At 36.5% G+C, this 25,209-nt stretch overlaps 2 protein-coding genes across 2 annotated transcripts in view; one reads left to right on the top strand and one right to left on the bottom strand.

Moving 5' to 3' along the window:
- Positions 1 to 25,209, top strand: part of cacna1bb (calcium channel, voltage-dependent, N type, alpha 1B subunit, b) — a 179,632-nt gene that overhangs the window by 63,586 nt on the left and 90,837 nt on the right. The window contains exons 6-8 of the mRNA XM_077232765.1: positions 15,740 to 15,831; positions 15,962 to 16,114; positions 17,804 to 17,991. Coding sequence (XP_077088880.1) covers positions 15,740 to 15,831; positions 15,962 to 16,114; positions 17,804 to 17,991 — 433 coding nt within the window. The remainder of the gene's footprint in view (positions 1 to 15,739; positions 15,832 to 15,961; positions 16,115 to 17,803; positions 17,992 to 25,209) is intronic.
- Positions 9,766 to 11,239, bottom strand: LOC143741212 (uncharacterized). Its single transcript, XM_077233655.1, has 3 exons — positions 11,081 to 11,239; positions 10,535 to 10,817; positions 9,766 to 10,371 (listed from the first exon to the last, which is right to left on the bottom strand). Exons 1-3 carry the CDS (start codon positions 11,164 to 11,166, stop codon positions 9,766 to 9,768), a joined length of 975 nt encoding a protein of 324 aa, XP_077089770.1. The 5' UTR covers positions 11,167 to 11,239.

Raw genomic sequence — 25,209 nt, 5'->3', positions numbered from 1 at the left:
TGTTTATGGTTTGTGTATATGCAGCCTGCAGCGTCGGTTTCCCTTTCTGAATGACGAATACAGATGAATACATCTGCAGAAATAGACAGTTGTCTCATTAACTTACAGGCGCAGAACGCGCATTCTAGCTGACAGTCTCCTGTAGTTCTCTCGGTGTGTTCAAGTGCAGCTTTGTCCCCCGACGCAGGCGACGCAAGGCGACAACACAGTCGGCTTTCATCAGCGCTAGTTCTTTGGCGTCGGTTTGGTGTGTCCCGGGCTTTACACGTTGTGTTGTTTTGTTTCTTAACAATGAGGTTATAAATGGTAGATGCGGTAGGACGTTGTACCTCAAACTTTTAAACACATTGTCTTCACAATTTTTGAAGATAATGTGAAACCAGATTGGAGATTTGAAACAATAATGATGCCAATGGCTCCGATATCTAAACAGTCTGAAATAAAAAAATTAAAGAGAATTCCAATAGATTGGCCAAGTAGAAGTATGAGCAATTTTTTCGACTTTATTGCACATATTCAGGCTCCTTGCACTGGATCTAAAGTTAATGCCTGTTGGCAAAATCTCAGCAATGCCGTCCTCCATGTTTACAATCTCATACTTCTGTCAGAAGACTTTCTTCAAATCTTGCCACCATTAGACTTTCAGGTGTGTAAATTGTCTCTCCAAAGTACAAATTTGACTCTTTTTTTTTATCATCCTGAATGAACAATTGAAAGAACCAGAGAAGGATGAGATTCACACAACGCATGCTTTAGCTGTTAACTTCTAACTGTGCATGCACAGTCACCCATGATGCTTCACTGGCATGCCAAGCATGAAAGAGGAGTTTTTTTTTTCTTTTTTCTTTCATCCTTGGTCCCTTAATCTGTTTCTTGTTCTTCTCATTCCCCCTCCTTCCAGCAGTACTCTTCAAGAACACTATTTTGATAAAAGTGTTGAGTTAACTACACTATTTTTTTTTGGGGGGGGGGGGGTTCTTTTATTCAGGAAGGATGCTTTAAATTGATTAAAAATGGCTTTTCATTTCAAATAAATGCTATTCTTTTGAATTTTCTATTCATCACATAATCCTATCAAACTGTATCTCAGTTTTCACTACAAATATGAAGCAGAACAAGTGTTTTCAACATTGATTTTAAAGAAATGTTTTTCGAGCAGCAAATCAGTATATTAGAATGATTTCTGAAGGATCATGTGACATTGAAGACTGGAGTAATGGCTGCTGAAAATTCAACTTTGCAATCACTGGAATAAATTACATTTTATTCCATATTATTTAAATTTTGTAATTTAATATTAGGGGTGGAACGGTACATATATTCTTATTGAACCGAATCGGTACGGGCGTCACTGTTCGGTGCATGAATTAACACGGAGAATACACGGTATAAGAATAAATAAAACTCGCGTGCAAATTAATTAATGTAATGCGGAACTAACACCAAATCTGTTGCCCTGCTAGTTTTGTTTACTTTAGCCTGCCTCCGCAGCACAAGCCTCCGCTGACCGCGCGCGCGCCTTCCCAAATGGACGAGGCATTTATACTTCGCGCTCGCCGGTGTACTATTCTTTGAAACAACAGTGTGCGACTCTGTGTAATTGTCCTCTAAACCATCAGGAATCAGCGGTGAGAAGTAAGGTACACTCGTGAATGTTTATTTTAGTACTTTAGTACTCTACTAACACTTTAGGACACCCAAACCACACTACTAAAGAATCGTGTAAAGCAGTAAACCAGATTATTCCTTGTGACATTAGAAAAAAAAATTGATATGAGAATGTAACCTAAAACTAAATTAACGTTATCTTACATATTTTCTAAACATTTTTATTTAGTTGTGTGAACCTTTTTATAAAACATGGCCATTTATTTTTATTTAAAGGGCTTAGGTCTGCTATTGTTGGCACATTTTGTTAATGTAAGCAACTAATTTAGATGCAAGAACTGGGTGTAAAAAATAATAAAATAAAAATAATTGCCTTCTGCATTTTTGTTTTGCTTTTCCCTCCATTGTACCGAACTCGTACCGAACCGTGATGTCTGAACCGAGGTATGAACCGAACCGAGACTTCTGTGTACCGTTCCACCCCTATTTAATATATACAATTACATTTATATTAAAATAGAAAGTTATAATAATATTTCACAATATTAATGTTTTTACTGTACTTTAAATAAATTAAATGCAGCCCTGTTAAGCATACTTGTTTCAAAACCCCCAAAATTTTGAACAGTAGTGTTTAGTCCAAAATTGTTACCACTCCATTTTCATATAATGAATGTCTTGGTATGTTTGTTCAATTACTATAGTTGCAAATGCATTACTATGATGATATAATTGTCCAAAAGTTTGAGTAAAATGATTCCTGCCTTTAGACTTTTTTATTATGTTAAAGGAATTTCACCACTGACGTACACATCTGGGTCCTGTGCTAGTCAGCGTGTCATTGCTTTGCCATCCTGACATGGTCAGCCAGTCCTTTTAATTTGCTCTCATCCTCTCCTCCTTGTCAGAGCACTGGGGCCTGTAATGAGGTAATAACGCTCGCTACGCCTCCCTCAAGGCCAAGGTTTCTCTCCACCTAAAATGTGTTTGATATCAAAAGAGACCTGCTAGAAACAACAGACACTTTTCCAAAAGACCCACTAGTTGCCTAGCTCTGGTACCGAGCAATAAACCTTGGTTACATCTGTGAATTAATTGAGATGAGTGCTCCAACTCGCCCATTCTTTTGTGTTTCAAATCATTTCATTTGGATTTTGATGTGGCCAAAAGTGATGAGGACAGAGTGGCTGAGTTGTTTAAATGTTAAATATTACGCTTTTTCCACCAGTTTGACCTTTGTCTGTTGATTTACTAACAGGTTGCGAACAGGTTGGCATTATCACATTGACAGTAATCAGACACTGCTTTATCTCTCAGTTTTTTCCCCTATATATCACCATTACATTCACGTCATACTTTAGATGTAAATGAAAAAGAGAAAAAGAAAAAAAGAGATTTCTCTTTTATTGAGATTTCAATTTATAATTGTACTGTTTTTGAACTGTTGATCATCCATTTTTTTGAGGAAGTAATTTCGCCATTGCATCCGCAAAGAAAATGTCACTGATAGATTTAGCTGTAGATTTTAACCAGGCTGTTTCATGTTCTTGCTTAATGTTTCTTTGCATCCAAACATGTTGTTTTTCATTAGGGTAATGGTCTGGCTGATGCATAAGGTTGAGACCCAGTACCGGTCGCTTCCTGATTTGTGACATTCCTGTGTCCTCTGCGTCCAGTTTATTCCAGCATTGGCAGCCATTTTTGTCTCCTTTTATTACTGTTCCTTTCATGCATGCAAGCTGTATGTGACTAATGGATGGCGAGATAAAAGCAATGTGGAGGGGGATATATAGATGAGTCTATTTTTATAATGCAGTTATTGGAGTTGAATCAGGGGACACAATAAAGGGAACAGCATTAATTAAAGCCATTTTTAACATAAATGGAAGGTGGGAAAAATAACGTGAGGGACTGATCATGTTACACACTCTTAGTTTGCCGTTTAATCATGCTGTTTCACCACACACACGGGAGGTTTTAATGCCGGAAAGACAACTGTGCAGAGACATTGATGCGGCTTGCTGTTTTTACTGTCTTTGCTACATTGGAAGCAAACAACAGCTTAAGAGGCCTCAGAGGACAAAAACACATATTCCAACACGCCATTTACTGAAGGATGAAGGTATGGTTTTTAAAGGAATTATTTACCCAAAACAATCTGCCATTTGTGTTGTCATCCCAAACAGTCAAAAATGATATATTATCATTTTCAGTTCACCCACCATTGAAAATATTATTTCTGTTAAATAGCTTAAATAAAATAAAAACATTAGATTAAAAGCCTTGGCAACAAACTTTGATAAAATAAGTTTAAGTCCTAGAATTACTATTACTAAAGCTGAAATAAAAATAAATTAAATCTCAATTGAAATATTAAAATAGCAAATAAAAATGACAATTGTGTTACAAGATTTCAAACATTTTATTGAATTTTTACTTGCATTTGACACTTAAATTTTGTTCATACATATTTTAACTTACTATGGATTTTATTAATTGTATTTAGATTTCCAAACCTTTGTACAATTTTGTGTGTTTGTAAATATAGTGGATGAGCCATTTTTGACTTTTATAGTTATTTTTGGAGCATTCATTCTCAGTTGCTAATTCTGCAAAATGCTAATTTTTTGTTCCACTGTACAAATAGAGCCAAAGTTTGGAACAACATGATGGTGAGGTTCATTTTTTCCATTTTCTTTGGAGAACTGTCCCTTTAAGATGATTGTGCTTTTTTTAGGTTTGTGATTTGTGTGTAATCTGAAGGGTTTAGGTGATGACAGGCAGCTTTTAATGTGTGTGGACATGTGCGTAGGAGTGTGTGTGTTTGTGCCACATTAGAGTGGATAGAGTGCATCTCTATATAAGTGTAATTGTTGCAATGAGACAGGCTTCTGCTTTGGTGTAAGTATTTGTGTGTAAGTGTGTGTATCTATTAACCGCGAATCATTAAAGCTCTCTGTATGACGCTGGTGCCTTGTGGCTGGCAGGATGACTTCATTAGCGCTCCCTTCATGGGCACCATGGCAATGAACCCCCTGTTTGGCACTCTGATATGCCCGTCCTTGTTGGTCATGTGCCTCTGGACAGCTTCACGTCTAATGTCTAATGCTGTGACCTTTTGACTGTTTCTATTCTGATTGAGCATGATGTGGTGGCATGATGTGGTGAACTAATGTGAACTAAGGAAGGTAAAAGTGTAGCGAGTAATAGAGAGAGACATGACAGACGCCAACACTGATTCAGGAAATGATCTATGACTAAGTGATACCAGAAGGGCTGTGTGGCTACTCTCATTTTTCTACATTAGGGGAATCAATTGGGGTTGAAATTCCTCAAAAATAAATAAATAAATAAATAACCCTTTTTAGGGTTTTTAATCTCTCTGAAACTTGAGCAGGACATTGAACTATAGAGATTTAGTTTCATAACTTATCTTTTTATGCCATTATTAGAGGCATTTTTTCATAGCTCATTTATTATATTCCCTTTTAAAGAAGTGCAAAGTGTGTAATTTCTTTGCCACTTGCATCAACAATTGGGATTGGAAAATGAATGACTTTTCTAACATATTTCCTAGCATTTCTCAGCTATACCAATTTTCAATAATGACAGTTCCTTGGGAGAAAAAAGAAATAGACACAAATAAGACAATTATTGGCGTACGATATCTTTCAAAAGTTTATGGTCAGTTAGATTTTTTTATTATTATTTTGAAAAAAACAAATAGCAAGGATGCATTAAATTGAACAGATGTGATAGAACATTCTCTTATGTATCACGGTTTCCAACAAAAATGTTAAGCAGCACAACTATATTCAACATTGATAATAATAAGTAATGTTTCTTGCGCCCAAAATCAGCAAAGATGTCTGAAGGATCATGTGACTGAAGACTGGAGTAATGGATGCTGAAAAATCAGTTTTGACGTCATAGGAATAGATTACATTTAAAATATATCAAAATAGAAAACAGTTATTTTAAATAATATTTCACAAAATTACTTGGATCAAATAAATTTAGCTTTGGTGAGCTAAAGAGAAAAAGATTGATATTAAAATAATAAAAGAAGATTGAAAATAAAAGAAAATTGAAAACTCTGTTAAATGACTTTTGACAAATCTTTGCATAGTTTGTGACATTCTTGAGATCTATTCTGAAACTTTCACTGATCACTGAAATCTCGTTTAGTTGTCAGAAATGCACGTCACCATATTGTAAATGCTAAAGCATCCTGATGCGCCTCAGGAAACAGCGAAAGACTGCCTTCTGACCTAGCATGCAATCATTCCTCAAAAACAAGGGTTTCAACTTTGCAGATTAGTTCGGCTTCAGAAGAAAACATCTGTCTGAGTGCAACATCCGGAAAGCCCATAAATATGCACGCGCAAGGTTTCACAGGACAGCGACTCAAATCATGTGACACAACAAAAGTTCAATTAGATAAGTAAGTGTCACTCTGCTTAAAATATCAGATTAAAATTCAAACATACTCTAAAATAAAGTTGTGCTGAGATTAAAATTATGCTATATTTAGAAGCAATAAATAAAGTGGCATCTATTATGCTTTCTCTGATATTATCTTTCATGAAGTGTGTAATATAGCTGTTTGTGAATGTAAAGGGTCTGCAAAGTGTCAAAGATCAAAGTGCATGATAAACGTCTCCCAAGTTATTGTGCATAATGCCAGCTTGTGGTCTTCATTGGCTGCCTACGAACAGTATCTGCTTTGACCCGCCCTCAAACACTGTAGTTGTAGACCTAAAAGAGTTTGGTTTGTGTTGTCGACATGTCAAGAAGATGCTGTTTTCTGTGCTGCAAAAGCAACTTGCACTTGCAAAGGGTGAGGACTCTGGCTTGAATTGATACAGTAAAACCGTCGCCCATTGTTACCGTTTGAATCATAAGCTGCGTCCCTATTCAGAGGTGAAATTCAGATATGGTTATGGGCAATTTGTTTTCAACACAAGCTGTAAGCGGTTGACTGTACACCACAGACTGGGTCATCTGACCAATCAGAGCAGAATAGAGTCTCGGAAAGGAGGGGATGAGAGACTGAATGCTTTATCGAACCGTTTCAAACACTGAAAAAAGAGGTTATGCAATGTATATTGTGAGAACATTAATAGTGTTTTGTGACCTTGGATGCATGTAAACCTATTGTAGGAGACTCCAAAACAAAATTAGGAGCCTTTAAAATAGCATAATAAGGGTGCTTTAACTCTCCATTTGCTGTCCATTTAAACAATTGAGACACTAAAGATATTAATAAGATTTTTTTTTACAACAGATTGTCTTGACTCCTGTAAAATCATCATTTGTCGACAGGTGTACTGCCTGTAACATTTTGCAGGTACATTTCCCTTTGGATTCTGCTCAGACTTGTTCTCTGATCTTAGAGGTCTCAGTTGCTCTGTTGAGGTCGGGAGGTCACTGTGTGCCCGAGGCTGACTGACAGCTCTCCTCTGACATTGGATGATCATCAGCGAGGGATACGTCTCTTTCTGAGACTTGTGAAAAACTCAATTCCAGCACCATGTTCTCCGTGCAATGATAATTACATCACGGCACCCCTGCTGAGGGTGAGAAGTCTCCCTCACGCTCTCCCTTTCCACCACGGTCTTTCCCACTTCTCCCTCTCCACCCTTTCTCTCAGTTTGTAGCACTGGTGAGTGCAGAGAGAGTTTAGCAGCTCATTCAGTTGAGTGTCACAGAAGTCAGCTGTCCTTCTGCTCTGTAGCAGAGAAAATCAGGAGCTGTCAATCACGTGCGTGTTAGTTATGAACTGCAGTCACAGAGACTGCTTTCATAAACATTCAGCTCCCAACTACTTAATTCTGGTTCATCATCTTACTGCAATTCTTCGTTGAAACAGCCACATATGCTCATTCTGACTTCTATTGACCAAATCTACCAGTAACTCATTGAAATGTTGTTTTAGGTTGTGGGAATGCAAAGCAGGAGTTGATTGCCAATTTCTCTTGACAGTATCCATTTTTGTGTACTGTATGTATGTGTTATTGTGTATATGCCTTTGTGTCTTTATGTGAGGGAGTTTTTCTTTGACCAATAGCAGATATCGTTCCCAGCCATATTTCCTGTGCCCTAGCTTTCTGCCCTCATGTATTCTGTCATCGATAAGCGGGATATTAAAAATCTCCCCTTTTTGCTTGCAGCTACCCTGCTACATTCAAAATAATAATCTTTTTCTGCTAGTCTTCTCTCCATACCACAGACAATCAGAGTCATATCTTACCATGAGGGTCCTATAAGAGTCCTTATAGTGTATCTTATCAGTCATATATATCGGTCATCTTTTCCAATAGTTAACGAGTAAACATTGCCATGTATCCCATACTTACAGGTTTTATACTATGAAAATGGCCCTTTTCTTAGTATGAAATGCTATACACAAGTAAATGATGTATTAAAGGTACAATATGTAAGAATTGTTTATCAAAATATCCAAAAACCACTTGCACAGTGTTATATATTTCTTTCATTTGTGTACTTCTATTATCCTCAATGTTTCCAAGAAATTGTAAATTCAGAGAATTTCACAAATTTAAAAAGTGCCCGTCCCTGTTCACTTGTCGCCTGTCTATGACGTAATATCCGTGTTATCCCTCGTTTCTTCTTGTACTGCCATAGTAACCATGGCGACAGACGTGGACAACTGCATAATGAGTAATGTCTAGCAGCAATCTGTTGTTGTTTTATTCAAACATTATGGACCATGGCAAGCAGACTTTGGGACAAAAGGAGAACTAAAACGAGGATCAATATAAGCGTGGCGTTTGCAAGATGCCGAGAGCTCCGCGTCTGCGACTAACTTGGACTTTACAGAGCTTCACGAGTTACGACTTGACAGGGACGCCGCTTTTGCACATACTTAATTAGACAGGTGAGCAAATGAACATAACAAATCAATGTTATATAGCTCAACATGATGAAATGTTAGAATATGATCAGTATGCTATTCTAATGTTGATCTAGCTTTTTGCTAGTCTCATACAGACAAACTAACACATAGAATAACATTATAACTTTCAACACACTCAAATGCATTTTAGTATGATAGTGTTACGTTAGACCAAATGAAACAGTGCTGCGTTACCTCAAATCATTCCGCTTATTCACTGCGTCTTCAAGCTACGCCTTTGTTATTGTAAGGGGGTTAACAACCCCTAGCTGTGAATTTTTTTTACATTTGTAGCTTTAAAGTAAGCATGAAACAGAAGTTGTGATAGTCTTTTCTTCCATATTTTGGCGTTTATCTAAATGAAATGGCTTCTTGAACAAGAAAAAAGTAGGGCAGAATTGATTAATTGAATTGGAATTGATTGGATCGTTGGATTGTAGTGGTTTGCTATTGCTGTGATCTCATGTGATTGACAGGTTGTCCCGCACCAGTAAACACGAGAAGAGAAGAGATGTCAATGTAGGAGGGAGGGGAAGTTATTTTAATTAAAGATTACAAGAACACATGAATAAAAAATAAAAAAATAATGAAGTGCATGGATAAATAAATGATAATAAACACTGCAATATTCCATAAAAAATAAGAATTTTCAAATGGAATTTCATGTCAGTTTTAATCGTATTTGTGACCTGATACAGCGAATTGAGTCACAGTGACCAAAATTAAAAATTTGAGATTTTGGTATTACAGTTTTTGCCCGTTGCTTGAACACATTTTGCAAAACTTCGCTCATTGTGCCAAAACTCTACACACAAGTAAGCATGACACCACACTGGGAAATATACCATTCACATCTGTGTCAAATTGAAACTCTACTATCAAAACCTAAACTCTGCTATCAAAACCTAATATTCCTTTGTCAAAATGTAACTCTGATGACAAAATGACACATACTTGCATCATATGCATACACTTTCAGATCAGGGGGATCACACTAGTCTACTTTATATAAAACACTGCAGTCTTTGATTTTCACTGTTTATTCAGAAGGCATATTCAGTAAGCACATTTTCAAACAACCAAAAAAGCAAATAGGCCTACTCAATATTGTATATTGCAGCACTGTACATTGCAGTAGCCTAACATGAATTCAGATAAAGCAAAATAAAAATGATGATAATAGAAAAAAACACTATACTGTAAACACAGAAAATCATGGCAATTGTTCATACGTGCGCTCATGGATCCCGCCGTCTGTTGGGGTCTGGCCACAGGACCTCATCGACATCGCAAGCAATGTCTTCTCCCGCTAGGCACCGGGAAAAATATCCCCTTGCATGTCGAAACCATCCATGGATTGCTGTCTCCTGAATGTCGTCGCAGGCCTGTTCCATTGCCTGCAGAAGAGTCCAAGCCGAAAAGAATTCCTTTATAGGGTTTAAAAATGGTGAGTAAGTGGGCAAGTATACCACTTCAAATTGATTGTGGTTGGTGAACCAGGCCTGGACCAGAGCAGTCCGATGGAAACTGACATTATCCCATACCACCACAAACCTGAGCTGATCTGGTCTGTTCTGTACAACTATATTATAGAAAGCATGTAGAAATGTGATTACATGTTGGCTATTGTATGGACCTAGTTTTGCATGATAATGCAGAAGCCCTCGAAGGCTTATGGCGGCACACAATGTGATATTTCCCCCGCGCTGCCCCGGGACGTGCACAATTGCCCTTTGGCCAATTACATGACGACCCCGTCGTCTTGTTTTGCTCAGGTCGAATCCAGCTTCATCAATGAAAATGAATTCATGAGGCTGTGCTGCTCCATCCATGACCAAGATTCTCTGTAACAAAAAAAAACATATTACTGCACTACAGTGCTACACATACAGAACCCTCACCCCACCCCACAGGAATGGATCCATGTGGTACTGATATGGTACATATTCAGCTGCTACTGGATTTCACCAATACTGTATTGTAAATGTAAAGGACAGTTACACTTACCCGTACATATTCAGCTCGAAGTCCTTTGACCCTGACACTGTTCCTCTCAAATGGGACCCTGTAGAACTGCTTCATTGTGATGTTGTGTTTTCCCAAGATGTGTCTGATGGTGGTGATGCTCACATGGTTTATGTTGTTGAACACTTGCCTGTCTGCAAGTATTTTCTGTCGTAGCTGGTGGAGACGGATGGCATTGCCTGCCCTCACGAGGTCCACAACGGCAAGTTCCTGCTGTTGTGTGAACAGGCGTTGGCGTCTTCCCCCAGAAGGTCTTCTAGTCATTCTAGAGAATTACAACCAAAAATTGTCATCGGTTTGCTTCTTTTTTTACATTACTGTATATACTGTATCATCCACTGTCCTGAAACATCTCAATATACTGTAAGTAATTATGGTATGTTTCACAAAAACTACCACTTTGGCTGCAAAAGGAGCATTAGAACCCTGCAATAACCTGTACACATGATGTGGTAATGTTATAATAATGTTATACAGTGCTGTAAATACCATCTGAGTAGAGTAGAAGGTAGAGAGGTGAAGACATACCTGTTTTCTAGTCGGAATGTTCTTATTACAGATGCCTCTGTGAAGCAGCTTAGATGTGAGATGACTCTCTGCCCAGCTTCCCTCATAGTCAGGCCATGGTTGATGACATGGTCCACCAAAGTTGCTCTTATATCATCAGGAATAGGGGTCCGTGCATGGCCTCTTCGACCTTGACCTTGACCTTGTCTTCCTCCTACTCCTCTTCCTCCTCCTCCTCTTCCTCTTCCTCCTCATCCTCTACTTCAGCCTCTTGCTATCCCTCCATCCATGCTTGCAAAGTTCTTGAAATGGCTAAACTGAGGGCTTTTTGTAGATGGCTGATTGGTGTTCAGTTTTGCAATTAAGTGCTTTCAGGTGTGTATTTGAGTGGTTGCAATTACCCGATGTGTTTTGTATTTTGAAAAAATGTGTTTTCCAAATGGCACCCTGAGATTTAATTTTTGAACGAAGTGTCTTATGTATGAAATAGAGTGTAGTATGCAGGACCAAGTGTGTTGCATAAAGGAGTAAGTGTGTTGCAGAATTTCAACTAGAGTGCAAAGCAGCGCTTTTGTTTAAGGTATGGGTACATGTGTTTGAGGTATGGTAACAAAAGCTTCAAGTTGTGTTACTTTAGTCTAAGCATGGTTCTATAGTGTTCAAGCAACAGGCAAAACTATAATGGAAAGAGGAGACCATACGCTTTCAAATGATACCCTAGTCAAAGTCATACCTTGAATGGTTGTAAAGATATACACATTTGAATTATGGTCGTCTGCCCTCTTTTTCCAATTGAAAACGTGAGAAAATCGTTTTTAAAGTTTTTTGCCCGTTTTTTGTTGATATCTTTCAAAATCCATTACATTTAAAGGGATAAACTATTTATTTTAAAGCTTAATTTGACCAAAGACATTAATTAATATATATATAAATGCTATTAAACCAGGCTGAAGCTCAAATTATTTTAAAGTTTTTATTTGAATAAATAATTTAACAGTACCTTTTACAAAAATGTACTCAAATCAGAAAGATTGAACAGAGGTGCTACATTTTTGCTTGAGAGAGAGAGAGAGAGAGAGAGAGAGAGAGAGAGAGAGAGAGAGAGAGAGAGAGAGAGAGTGTGTGTGTGTGTGTGCGTGTGTGCGTGTGTGTGTGTGTGTGTGTGTGTGTGTGTGTGTGTGTGTGTGTGTGTGTGTGTGTGTGTGTGTGTGTGTGTGTGTGTGTGTGTGTGTGTGTGTGTGTGTGTGTGTGTGTAGAGAAAGTGAGAGAGACAGACAGACAAGGAAACTGAGAACAAATACTGCTAGTCTATGCAATCATATTGTGTAGGCTAGTTGACAATTACAGTGTAACAAATTCATAACGGAGATAACAACAGTTAAATATTGGGTTAATTAAACACATTGTAATGGATTCTCCTTGTGGATAAATAGCTACACTCATTCACATTTGCACTCACTCACATCCATACACAGTAAATACACTCACTCAGATTCAAATTTGACATTAAATTCACCTTTCAGCTCTTTTCTTCTAAGCTGGGCAGGGAGAGGGACAATTTACTTTCTCAACTGGCGGTTTTGGGCAAATCTCACGGAATATTTTTGTACAGATAAAGGCCATTGCACACTGAGTCTGAAATAGGATACCCGGGAAATGCTCAGAGGTGACGATAGGAGTTGAGAAAAGCAATGTTCATTTCCAGTGAATTTAGTAAAACTTTGTGAATTTTAATAGTAATTTAAATACCTTTACTCAATTATCTGGACTACGAAACTTTGGGAGATTATTTTTGAATGTCTGTTCTTCGAAATTAGCAAAAAAAATCTATTATTTCATTGTTATTCCACATAATCTGCCCATATCTTAAAATAGAACGTTGCGACTTCCGACTCATTATGCCAGATCGGGTCACATTTATTATTCTTCACTGCTGGCAAAATGGGCTTTCAATAAAACTTGCCTGCCTATACAGTATAAAGATGAACTTTTGAAATCGGTGAACCTATAGAAAACAGAGAAAATGGGCTGCTGTCTTCCCTTTTGCCAAATAGGTAGGAAAAATTCAACACCCATAATGCACTGGGCATGTTGCCATCCAAGGCCACTCCTACCAGTCTGCTATGGATATGCTTGACCAGAACCAAATACCGCCTTGCTTTAGTAGGATATACTTCTTAGCAAACTTTTAGTCATAATGGTGCCAACTTGTATTGTTCCCGGGTACAAAATTCCAAGAGAAAATGTTCAGTGGTAGTGACTTACTTTAGGTTTCCAGCGAAGGATCCAGTGTGTTGTAGGCAGCAGCTAACGGCTGCAAAGAATTGTAAATACAGAGAGTAAATCTGAAAAACCTTTTCTCAAAAGCCCTGGAGCTGTCATCAAACATGAATTTCTCTTTACAGGTAACTACAAAGAATGAGTAAACATTGGTCATTTAAATATACTCCAGACACAGTAACAATACAAATCGGGTTGAAAATCAGCGAAGTTAGGTTTTTTAATGTATTTTTTTTTTTTTTTTACTATATTTTCTCAGACACTTCAGAGAATCTACTTTGAATTAATTTTTTGTCGAATATCACCATGCATATACACATTTTAGTTATAAGGTAAGAATCTTGTTTACCTTTAATGCATACCATTTCCTGAGTGTCTGTGCAAGTGAAAATAGTCATTGTGGCATGCTGATTATGTGGCAATAATTAACTTTAACGACTTAACACATTCACTATGTCACTGTGTATTTTGAATCTTTGCATATAATGAGATTTTGGCTCTTCATAATGTGTCGGTAGCCCTTGACTTGTATCTGTGAGATGTACAGCTCAGACTCTGACTGCACAGCTCCAGCAGAGGGCGCTGTTGTCGCTACACTTGATTACGTGATCCTGAAAAGGTCCACTTTATTAAAAAAAAAGGATGTGGAAACTTTGCTAACTCTTCCTCCTTGTCTAACTTTCTTCCTCTCTTCCTCCTCCCTGTTTGTGTAGTGAGTTAGATGGATTGCGGGGGTGTTGCGGCAGCTCTATCATATTTAATGGGGCATGTCTGCTCAGCCTCACAATACTCTGCATGATCCCTCCACCCCAACCCTCTGCTGCTATCCTCTCTTCCCTTTTCAGACATCCATCTTTCTTTCAGTCTTACATCCTCCTATTCTTTCTCGTGTTATGAGCAAATCAGATCATATGTCAGTGAAGAGAGATGCTCCTCTGCCAAACATAAGGACTGTAACTTTTATATAAGCTTACTCAGTTTGCTTGCTGTGAGTTGATGATTGTGATTTAATGGGAAGATCTTATTCACGGCCACATTTGCACAAATGCAGTGTGCGGCTGGTTCCACTCCAGTGCTGCTGAGGACACACAGGCTCATGTGCGCTACGCCAGCCAGGCACATTGCCTTGGCAACATCTAATGGCTGTCATCTCGGCGGTGTCACTGTGTTGATGGGATTAGATTAGATTAGGTTATGCTGATTTTCCAGAACATAAACACACACAACACTGAAAGCTGACAGTCTGCTTCAGAGAGGTTTCTTGTGATTGCTACCTTACACGAATCACTGACCAAAAAGGTGATCCAGCCATTTAACACAGTGTGAGATGAGAATTAAAGACGTTTTTTTTTTTGCATGCTTTTTTGTGAAAAAAAGAGAATTAAATATAAAGAGTGACACCTGTGGTATCTTTGTAGATTTCTAATACGCTTGTTTTGCTTGCATTTTTGGGGACCGAAAATTATTATTATTATTAGTAGTAATTATCAATAGTATATAATGTAATGTAAATAAAAATGTATTATGTATTATATATAATATAAATAATCTTTATATAAATAATCTTTCAATTCAATATGTATTGATTAATGCATAAAATAATAAATTACAAAAAGTAAAATAGGAATACTATAAAATATAATTTTAACAGTGTCAACAACAACAATAATAATAATTATTATTATTATTATTATTATTAGTAGTAGTCGTAGTAGTATCAATTAACAAGTAAAAATAGTATATAATTTAATATAAATAATGAATTTTGTATTATATCATCTTAATAATGCTTATATAAATAATCTTTATATTCAATATTTATTGATGAATGAATGCATAAATGACAAAAAAAAATATTATAAAGTATGATAATTGACTATTGAATGAATTACAATGAACTTTAACAAAAAAATTTATTATTATTATTAATCACTAATTATAACCAAATGGAGATAGTATATACAATAATCTTTAAATTCAATGTTTAGTGATGATTAAAATAATTAATAAATTACAAAAAATTTAAATATGAACATTATAAAATATGATATTTGAATATTGAAATTAATTACAATAAATTGTTTGTAAGTATTATTATTATTATGAACATTCATTTATAAAATAAAGACAATAGATAAAAAATAATATAATATAAATATCATTATTATATATAAGATAAATAATATTATTTACAATGTCATATTGTTTATATTGAAATTGTTTTGTTTAAATGTAAGTATTTCTATAAAGGATGTAATGAAATATCCAAAATGGAAGCAGGCCAAATGGAATGATTTAAAAAAACGAACAACTCATATTGATTGTCCTCTAATCTGAACTAAAAATGTCTATGGTGGTCCCTGCATTCTGCTGAATTTCACATGTTTGTGTTTGTGACAGGATTTTAACCACAGTTGGTTCAGAGTTCGACTTAAGAACATTGCGTGCCGTCAGAGTCCTGAGACCCCTCAAACTGGTGTCAGGAATCCCAAGTAAGTGTTTGGCAGTACAGAACACTTTGATTTAACACTGTTTGTTCAGATATTCAGACATTACAAATAGGTAGTAATGATATAGTGAGACCGTTTTTCCAAATGTAACCAAATCTGGTTCTCTTTTTAGGTCTTCAAGTAGTATTAAAGTCCATAATGAAGGCCATGGTTCCCCTTCTTCAGATTGGACTGCTGCTCTTCTTTGCCATAGTTATGTTTGCCATCATCGGTGTGGAGTTCTACATGGGCAAGTTCCACCTCACCTGCTTTAGACTGGATACAGGTTAGTCTACTTCCTGGTGTTTCTTCTTTTTATTGAAAATTTCCTATCAGAGTGTGAAGCTTCTTATGAGAGGAAACCCAGGAAATAAATCATACAGCCACTGCAGTCAGAGACGTTTCAAAGCACACCATCTCAAAACGTAGCTTTGAATCACACATGAAATAACAAATTCAGGATGTCCAAGGAAAGTAACTCCTTATCAGATTATGTTGAAGAATGAAGATAATAAAGACACTTTAGCAGAAAGAAACCTGCATTGGGATCACAAAAAAACAAAATAGGAACACACTCTGTACACAGAATTATTATGGGAAAGTATTATTGAATAAAATGTGAGAAAGTCAACATACAGTACTGTTATACTACTTAAAATGTGTTCTTATTATTCTGAGCCTAAAATTTCAACCCATCGACATAACATCTTACTTTTAACAGTTATTTTGTCTGAGCAATAACACTGTCGGTATGGAATTCCAAAGCTGCCAAAACAATACATTTGCAAGATGGCCTGAGTTTGAGTCCCGGTTTATGGTTCAGGCTTTCTCAACAACTTCAAAGTTTGTTCACAACTCTTGTTCTTACTTGCAACACTAAAGCTAGACAAAACCCGTTCTGATCAGAGGTCCTCTCAGGCTCTTCTTTTGCTTATGCAAATTTCCTCCACCTGCCTTGCTCTTAACTGACTGACATTTACCCACAAAACCTTGCTGTTTTCTGTGCGGCTAGGTACTGAATGTGGGTGAGAGAGACATGACGCATCTTGAAAACATTAACTTTAGATGTTCATTAGTGTTTCATTGTGCTCTGATGTGCTTAATAATGATAGTTTTGTACATTTGTACAATTGTATCATAAACGTATCCTGTATAAAATTGCGCATAATGTTTTTCTCGAGGGCTTGGAGAGCAAATGTTTTTCTATTGTATCCACACAGCACGCCTTTTGAAGATGAGGACATAAGCTGTGTTATTGCAGCTGGAGGCTGTGTTTGTGTGTGCATGCATGCACACATGTGTATTTATGTACTATATTTTCGGTGTCCATGGTGTGAGGGATCTTGACAGGTCGTTAATGTCATATGTGTGTGTGAGTTATTTCAGTTCGACACAGTGCGTGTAATTAGCTCGTGTTGGTAATGAGGTTTCCAATAAGAAGCTGAGCTGCTAACATGTGCTCAGCTGCTGCCTGCTTCACCCCTCAATCAGCAACATCAGCAGGTGCTATGCCGCATAGAGAGAGAGAGAGAGAGTGTGTGTGTGTGTGTGTGTGTGTGTGTGTTTGCGTGCGTGCGTGCGTGCGCGCGCGCGTGCGTGTGTGTGTGTGGTTCAGGTAAACCCTACATTATGCCTCGACAAAGATGGCAATATACAAAATTCTTGTCCTTGTGGAGACATTTTTTGGTCCCCATGAGGAAAACAACTTATAAATCATACCAAGTGATGCTTTTTGAAAAGGTAAAAATGCTGAAAATCCTTACAGAGTTTAAGGGGATAGAATATACAGTTTGTACAGTATAAAAATCATATCTCTGGAAAGTCCCCAAAAAACATGAAAACACAACATAAAAGTGCTTGTGCGTGTTTGACCAGTTTGGAAAGGGTGGATGCAGTAATCTCCCCTTCATGTATGTAATGATTATTGATTTAGGCCTATGGACAGTACATGATTATTTTCTGTTTGTTTGTTTAGGAGAAAAGGTTGACGATTACCCATGTGGTATAGAGCTTCCCTCAAGACGGTGTCCCAATGGAACAGAATGTAAAGAGTACTGGAAAGGACCCAACTTCGGCATCACAAATTTCGATAATATCCTCTTCGCCATCCTCACAGTCTTCCAGTGCATCACCATGGAAGGATGGACTGATGTACTATATTATGTGAGTTGCTGTTAAAATTATTTAAAGGAAGGGTCATGCAAAGAATGGAAATTGTCATTTACTCGCTCCCACATCATTCCTAATCCTTATTATTTTCTTTCTTCTGTAATCCAAACATACATGGAGATGTGAGGCTGAATGTTTGAGCAGCTCTTTTCCATAAAACAGTAGATGGTGAATTATTAGGCCAAATGGCAAACAAAGCATCATAGAAGTATTCTGTCAAATTTGTGCACTACGTTTTAAGTTTTCTGAGTTGATATATAGGCTGAAAAAGCTTAGGCTTAATTGAGACTTGTCGCCTCACTGTCCTATAAGCCAATGGTTTCAGAGACTTCCAAACTCATTCTTCTCCCTTTTCCCACCACATACCAGCTCAAAGAGTTGATAACGTTTATTTGAAATAACAAGTTAGAAAATATTAGAAAAGTGGAAATGAAGTGCCTAACGGGTATTTAGTAGTGGGAATAAAGTACTTTAAACACATGTTTAGGAGTAAGTGTAGGGGTGGGCTTTAGGGATAGGGACAAGTAATGCCCTAATAAAGCAGCCTCGACTTATGATTTTGATAAATATAATCATACAGTATACACTGAATATGTTTTTATTGCATACTGTTTTAAAATATACTACAATACACTGAGGTTTAAATAGTATCTGCCTCTATTTGCACAGTGTAAATAGTATCTAACTACCATTTACACTTACTATGAAGAAAATACTGCTATTTTCAGGTAGTGTAAATAGCATCTCTAGCTATTTACACTTGGCGTAAATAGCATTTAGCGCTATTTGCGTTCATATGCAAAGAAAATACTTTTTGTTGTTATTTACACTTAGTGTAAATAGCATCTATCTCTTTTTGCATCTATCTCCACAGCCTAACTATACCAGAATCACATGCACATGATAGTGGGATATCATAGGCAGCGAAGAATACATCTATGCCGACTTCAAAAATCAATCATATGAAGGTATCTCACTAGACAGATGTGGCACGATCATTGCATTCGGATGTACCTTGTTGAATTATACCTCCATATGCTGAAATGAAGCCACTAATAGCTTTATGTGATGAACTAACAAAAATGTATTTCTATATACTTTCAGAAATATCAAAACACAAAAATCAACAAAAAAACTAAAAAAACAACATAAATACTGTGTGACATAAAACATATACAGACTTTACCATGTTTCAGCTTGTAAGATTATATTAATGCATCCAATTCAAATGTTATGACCTTGTTCCAAAATCTGTGATTGATTACAAGGAAGGCTACAGAGTAAGGGTGATCATAAATGCTCGAATTCAGCCTCATTCCCTTTGATAGTAGGCCTAGCTCTTAAGCCCAAAGTATATATTGGCTGTCTGCGTTCCGCTATGGTCTGCACTCTGTCTGTGTGATGTCATTTTCCTCAATAAGATGGTCCGCTTATATCCGCACACGCCGTCTGTGTGCAGCCCAATTTTTGTGTGTGTGCATACGGTGTTTGTACAACAGCGCATGTGTAACGTGAATGTTGATATAGAAGAGACTCTTCTATATCAACATTCACGTTACGCATGCGCTGTTGTACAATACAAGAGTCCACTAGGTTGCAATACGCAGTTGTGATGTATTGTCAGTAGTGGAAGAAGAATGATACAAAACAAGACCCTGTTCTAAGAACAAAGCAGTAAACAAAGCAGCATATCATTCTCTATCATTTTTGATTTGGTTCCTGTTCTAAACTTTGCATCTTCTTCTATCCTTTCAAGCGAATGTCCTGTAAATGGCACGACTCATTGCTGCCCTCTGACATCTTGTAGAGTATGCATCTTATATTTCAACATGGAAATAAGGTGTTTTCTGTGAATGTGGAAAAAAAACTTCCGATTTATAGCCGCTATAGGGAAATAACAAGAAGAATATATCAAAGTGCAGTAAACTTTAAAACTGTTTGCACTATAAACCAGCGTGTTTATAATTAAGACACTACATTAAAATAATATGGTAAGAAATACCAGTTTGCAATATCAAGAAGCATAACGAGCTGTTTTGTTCATGACACCGGAAGCCAGACACATTAAAATTACAAATGGCCTCCTCTGCTCTTACCTGAAAAATAAGGTGGACAGAAAATAAATATTACTGTGCAACTCGTCCATTCGCTCTCATCTGTAGGTTGATTATACTTTGAAGTATTGCAGACACTGTGCTCGAGAAGGAGCGGAACGTGGAAAGTGAAGTATAAACCCGGACTATACTTTAATGTTCAAAAGAAAGAGTTGTCATTGTACAAAAATGGCTTTAAACTGGACTAAAAAAGTCAAACAGATTACAGAAATGGCTAGAGGGAGGAGGAAGATCACTGAATCTGATCACTGATCTGTTGGTCACACAAAACTTTTTTCTTTTTTAGAAATTCAGAAGACATGGAATACGGTGCACAAGTCATATGCCATATTTATTGAAATCTTTATGGTCCTTTTTGGTCAATTTGGAGCTTGACATAAATCACCATAGAAAATCATACAAGTTTGGAACATGAGGGCGAGTAACCAATTTTCATTTTTAGGTGAACTCTTTAACCTCACACACACATAAACACACATGCATTTACAGACATGCACAGTGTGGAATGTTGATGTGGAATGTTGTTTGTGTAATCTCAAAGGCATTTCTTTGTTTCTGAATATTGTGTTGTGTTTTAGAACATCTGACAGCCTGTGTTCTGCTTGTCTGAGTGTTGAGCTCATGAGACTGTCTAAAGGTGTTAAAATCTGTGCGTATGTGTGTGCGCGTGTGCCTGCTGATGTGAATACAAAGTGGAAGAGTGGAAAGAAGTTTGCTTTAATTGCAGACAGTTAAACATGCAAAAGAACATAATTTATGATATGCAGGAATTTCACGGTTATAGAAAACCCTACTGTGGCCATGTTTTTTTTATCACAGGCCAGTCATTATAGAGATATCCCATTCAGGATAGATGCTGGCATGGACGGAACTGTCTCAGTAACGCTTCCAGGGAGCGTAGTATAAATCCTGCTGAGTGACAGCAAAGACAGACTGCTCTAGTTTTCACCTGCTCCCCTTCTTCTCACAGTTTACTAATGTGTACAGAGCATCAGACTGCCAGAACATGGTGTGGGGCAGCATATGCCACCCTGTTCCCACACCACTCCTCCTCCAGCCACAGACTGAGTCGAGAATTATGCTAAGCTGAACTCAAACTGTACGCTGCCAACCTGTTCCTGTCATATGTGGAGGGCTGCTGGATATGCTGATGCCCTCTCTCTTCCTCTCACTTTCACCCACCCACTTTCTAACACACAAACTCTGTTCCAAAATCTAGTGAGCCGCCTCACGGTCTACTTCATTTTAGTATCCTAACCATCATGGAACCTCTTAAATGAACAATTAGTGCTAATATTGGGTTAAACAATCCTTTTTAATTACACCAATACTTTTTTTTTTTTAGTGTTGAATAAGCTTATTTGCAGGGTTCAAAAGTAAGGATTTTTTAATGCTTGCTTAAACTAAACAATTTGATTTTTCCAACACAAAACTACATATTTTTATGTAAAAATATAAATTTTAAAGTGTTGATATAATAATGCTAATAATACTTTATTTCAATCATTTGTATTTTTTTTTTACAGATGATTAACTCTTTTTTTACCTTTTTTATATTATTATTTATTTTATTATTTATATTTTAAGTATTATACATTTTTCACACTTGTGCACCATTTTTCATAATTGTTTTCATTCAATGTTACATTTTCTTTACAAAGATTTGAAATATGTCTGTAAATTATAGGAAAATACAGAAAATACAGATTTATTTATTATTTTATTTATCCTGAAAATCCAAGGCAGAAATAAACATATAAAAATGCTTTTGCTGTAAAATGATGCCATACATGACTTATTATTATTAATTAAGTTGTAATGTTTAACCCATTCTTAATGATGCTACCCAGACTGTCACAAATCTTGGAAATTTGATAAATTTAGGCAATTTTATTTTAAATATAAAATATATTTTGCATATGTAAATTAATAATTGGTTTCATTAAATGTTAAATTTTCTTTACAAAGAAAATTTGAATAATGTCTGTAAATTAAGTAATATTATTTTAAATATTGTACATTTTCCATACATGTAAATTAGTAATTGTTTTAACTAAATGTTACTAAACTAATTTTGTTGAAAAAGTTGAAATATGTCTGTAAATTATACAGCTATTGTAATGATACAAAATTAAATGTATTAACACTTTTGCTGGAAAATGATGGCATACATGACTAATTATTACTATAATTAGATTGTAATTTTTAACCCATTCTTACTGATGCTACCAAGATTGGCACAAATATTGCAAATTTGGCAAATCCTCGGTGTCAGACAGTTACATCTTTTTACCTTGCTGACAAGCTAAAAAAAGTTGACTGCATTTATAAACCACTATTACTAAAAAACACAAAAAACATAAACAAATGCTGCCTCTGAAGACAGCTCACTATATGTTTGAGAACAGAGCACCTCTCTCCTCTCTCTACACTCATGCACTTGCTATGAGTTTTCTTATTAAGTACGATAAACCTTTTCACAAGGCAATTTTAGCACAGCCTGCGTGTACAGTATGTGTAAGTGTATCTGATTAGCATGGGCTTGAGGACCACATGACCTCTCAAACTGCATTGATGGCCCCTCAGGCATTCTGCAGAGCCTTTAAAAACAACTTTTGTTCTCAGAATACTGTAAAAACACGTCTCTGGGAGACCATACCGGCTTCATAATTTCATTGCCAATTTGTAACTACTGGAGCTTGTAGTTTAACCATTCCTTATAGCCCAGGGGCTTCAATCCTATTTCACAGAGACTGACTCGTTTATAAAGTATCTCAGTGCAGTTCTTAATCCCTCTGCATTGAAAAGCAAAGACCTATAATTGGTGACAAATAGAGAGTAAATCAATATGTATTGTTCATCATAAGCCTTAGATCTTTCCCAGAAGTCACCTTTATGATTGCTAGTTCTTAACGGTGTGCCAGAAGCAAGTTTGACGTTTTCCTCCATCTTGTAGATGGATAGAAAACATACTGTATTTTTAAAATATATATATTAAAGGCCGTGTTGCAGGGTTAATTTTTCAACGAATTTGTGCAATTTGCTGTTTGGTAATAAACATTTAAACTGTAATCCATTGTATTTTAAGTTGTTGGGTATCACAAAACGGAATATAATACGAAAAAGTAGGTACTATCTTACAGTGGTTTGAAACGATTCTCCTTTCCCCCACAATGCATTGCATTACACCACCTTGGGGAGAGAATTTACCAAAGCCCGCCTTGAGTGACTAGAGAGACGAGTAGTAGACAAGAGTATTCAGATAGCACAGATAATAGATAAATAGATAAATACATAGATATAGATAGATAGATAGATAGATAGATAGATAGATAGATAGATAGATAGATAGATAGATAGATAGAGTAGATATATAGATAGATAGATAGATAGATAGATAGATAGATAGATAGATAGATAGATAGATAGATAGATAGATAGATAGAGTAGATATATAGATACAGACAGATATATAGATATAGATAGATAGGCTAATATATCCGGCAACTGCACATCCAATGGCGCGGGCGCCTCTGACGTGCGACCAACTCTACGTTGTGAATCTACCTACTATATATTTCTATCTATTTATCTATCTAGCTGCTAGCATCTATGCTAACGTTATGCTATCTGGCTGTCTGCCTATCTCTCTCTATACCACCCACACAAGCACCTGCCAAACACAGCGACAGACACGCGGCGGCTACGTCTGCAACAACATTTTCACCGGAGGAAGAGATAAACGCTTAGAAACGCCCATATAGCTAGCATGATGCCTTCTATTTCTAGATGACAAAGACAAAGTTTACCAGTACTCTACGACACTATGACAAAGGTTACCGGTACTTATCTGAACTAACGTCATGATCACTGCCACTAGATAAAAAGGCAGATTTTTCACTCGGTGCTACTCAATGACAGTAAAAAAAAAAAGTGTCGTTATTGTGCACTGCTGCTCGTAGACTAGCTCCAGTGCTCATTGCTGCGTTGCCAAATGATAGCAACTCACCAGGACATTTCACCAACTCTCCACTCATTCTCCTCGGACCATGCATTTAATTGGCTTTGACGGCCATCAGTTCTTGGCAATTCCTCATTTGCCCTCTCACGTCTGGCAGGTTCGAAATTATACGGCTGCGGGCCATCATACATGTTGGCTCTTGGCACCGCTTCCTCACCTCAGTCAGTCGCCATAGTTCTAATACTAGGCTGAGGCGCCCTTTCCTCCGCTTCTCCCCAACGTGACGTCATCACCGAATTGCGTAAAAAAAAAACGTTAATACCAAAAACGTAAAAAAATGGACTTTAAGACCATCTTGGAGACATTTTAAAAATGATATACATATCTTGAGTGATTTATGTACCCATTAATCGACAGTGGTGGTTAACCTGCAACATGGCCTTTAATGCTAAATTGATTATATAGACATAATGCACTATGCAGTTTAGCCAAACATTCATTTCTTCCAAAAAAGTTTGATATTATTTATAAACTATTATACAGAAGCTAATATACAGTAATATAATTAAATACAATTTACTAAACAATGTTCTATATGGTAACAAGATATGGTAACACTACGGTAATGGTAACTACATATATGTAACTACCGTTACACTTTATTTTAAGGTGTCATTGTTACAGTGTAATTATATATTTAAATACTGAGTAATATTAATTAACAACATGTACTTTCTATAGGGTTAGGGTAGGATTAGGGTTTTGTTGAGGGTTAGTTGCATGTAATTATGCATAATTTACTGTTACTACTATAAGTATGTGTAACATATGTTACAAGGACACTGTAAAATAAAGTTTCACCGTAACTACATGGTACTACATAATATAGGTAACTACATAATATATGTTATGTAGTTGTATTTGTTGTATTTGTTAACATTAGTTAATGCACTGGGAAGTAACATGAACAAACAATTCAATGAACAAACAGTGTTATTTTTAGTGTTAACTGAGATTAACAAATACACCAACAAATGTATTGCTCATGGTTCATGTTAGTTAATACAACAAATGAAACCTTATTGTAAAGTGTTACCAAAGATATTTGTAAGGAGTTACATGTGTTTCCACCACAAA

Source organism: Siphateles boraxobius, unplaced genomic scaffold, assembly GCF_051911475.1.
Source record: "Siphateles boraxobius isolate OS27281-9 unplaced genomic scaffold, OSU_SipBor_1 18, whole genome shotgun sequence".
Taxonomy (NCBI): Eukaryota; Metazoa; Chordata; class Actinopteri; order Cypriniformes; family Leuciscidae; genus Siphateles; species Siphateles boraxobius.
This window is presented reverse-complemented; position numbering and strand designations above follow the sequence as displayed.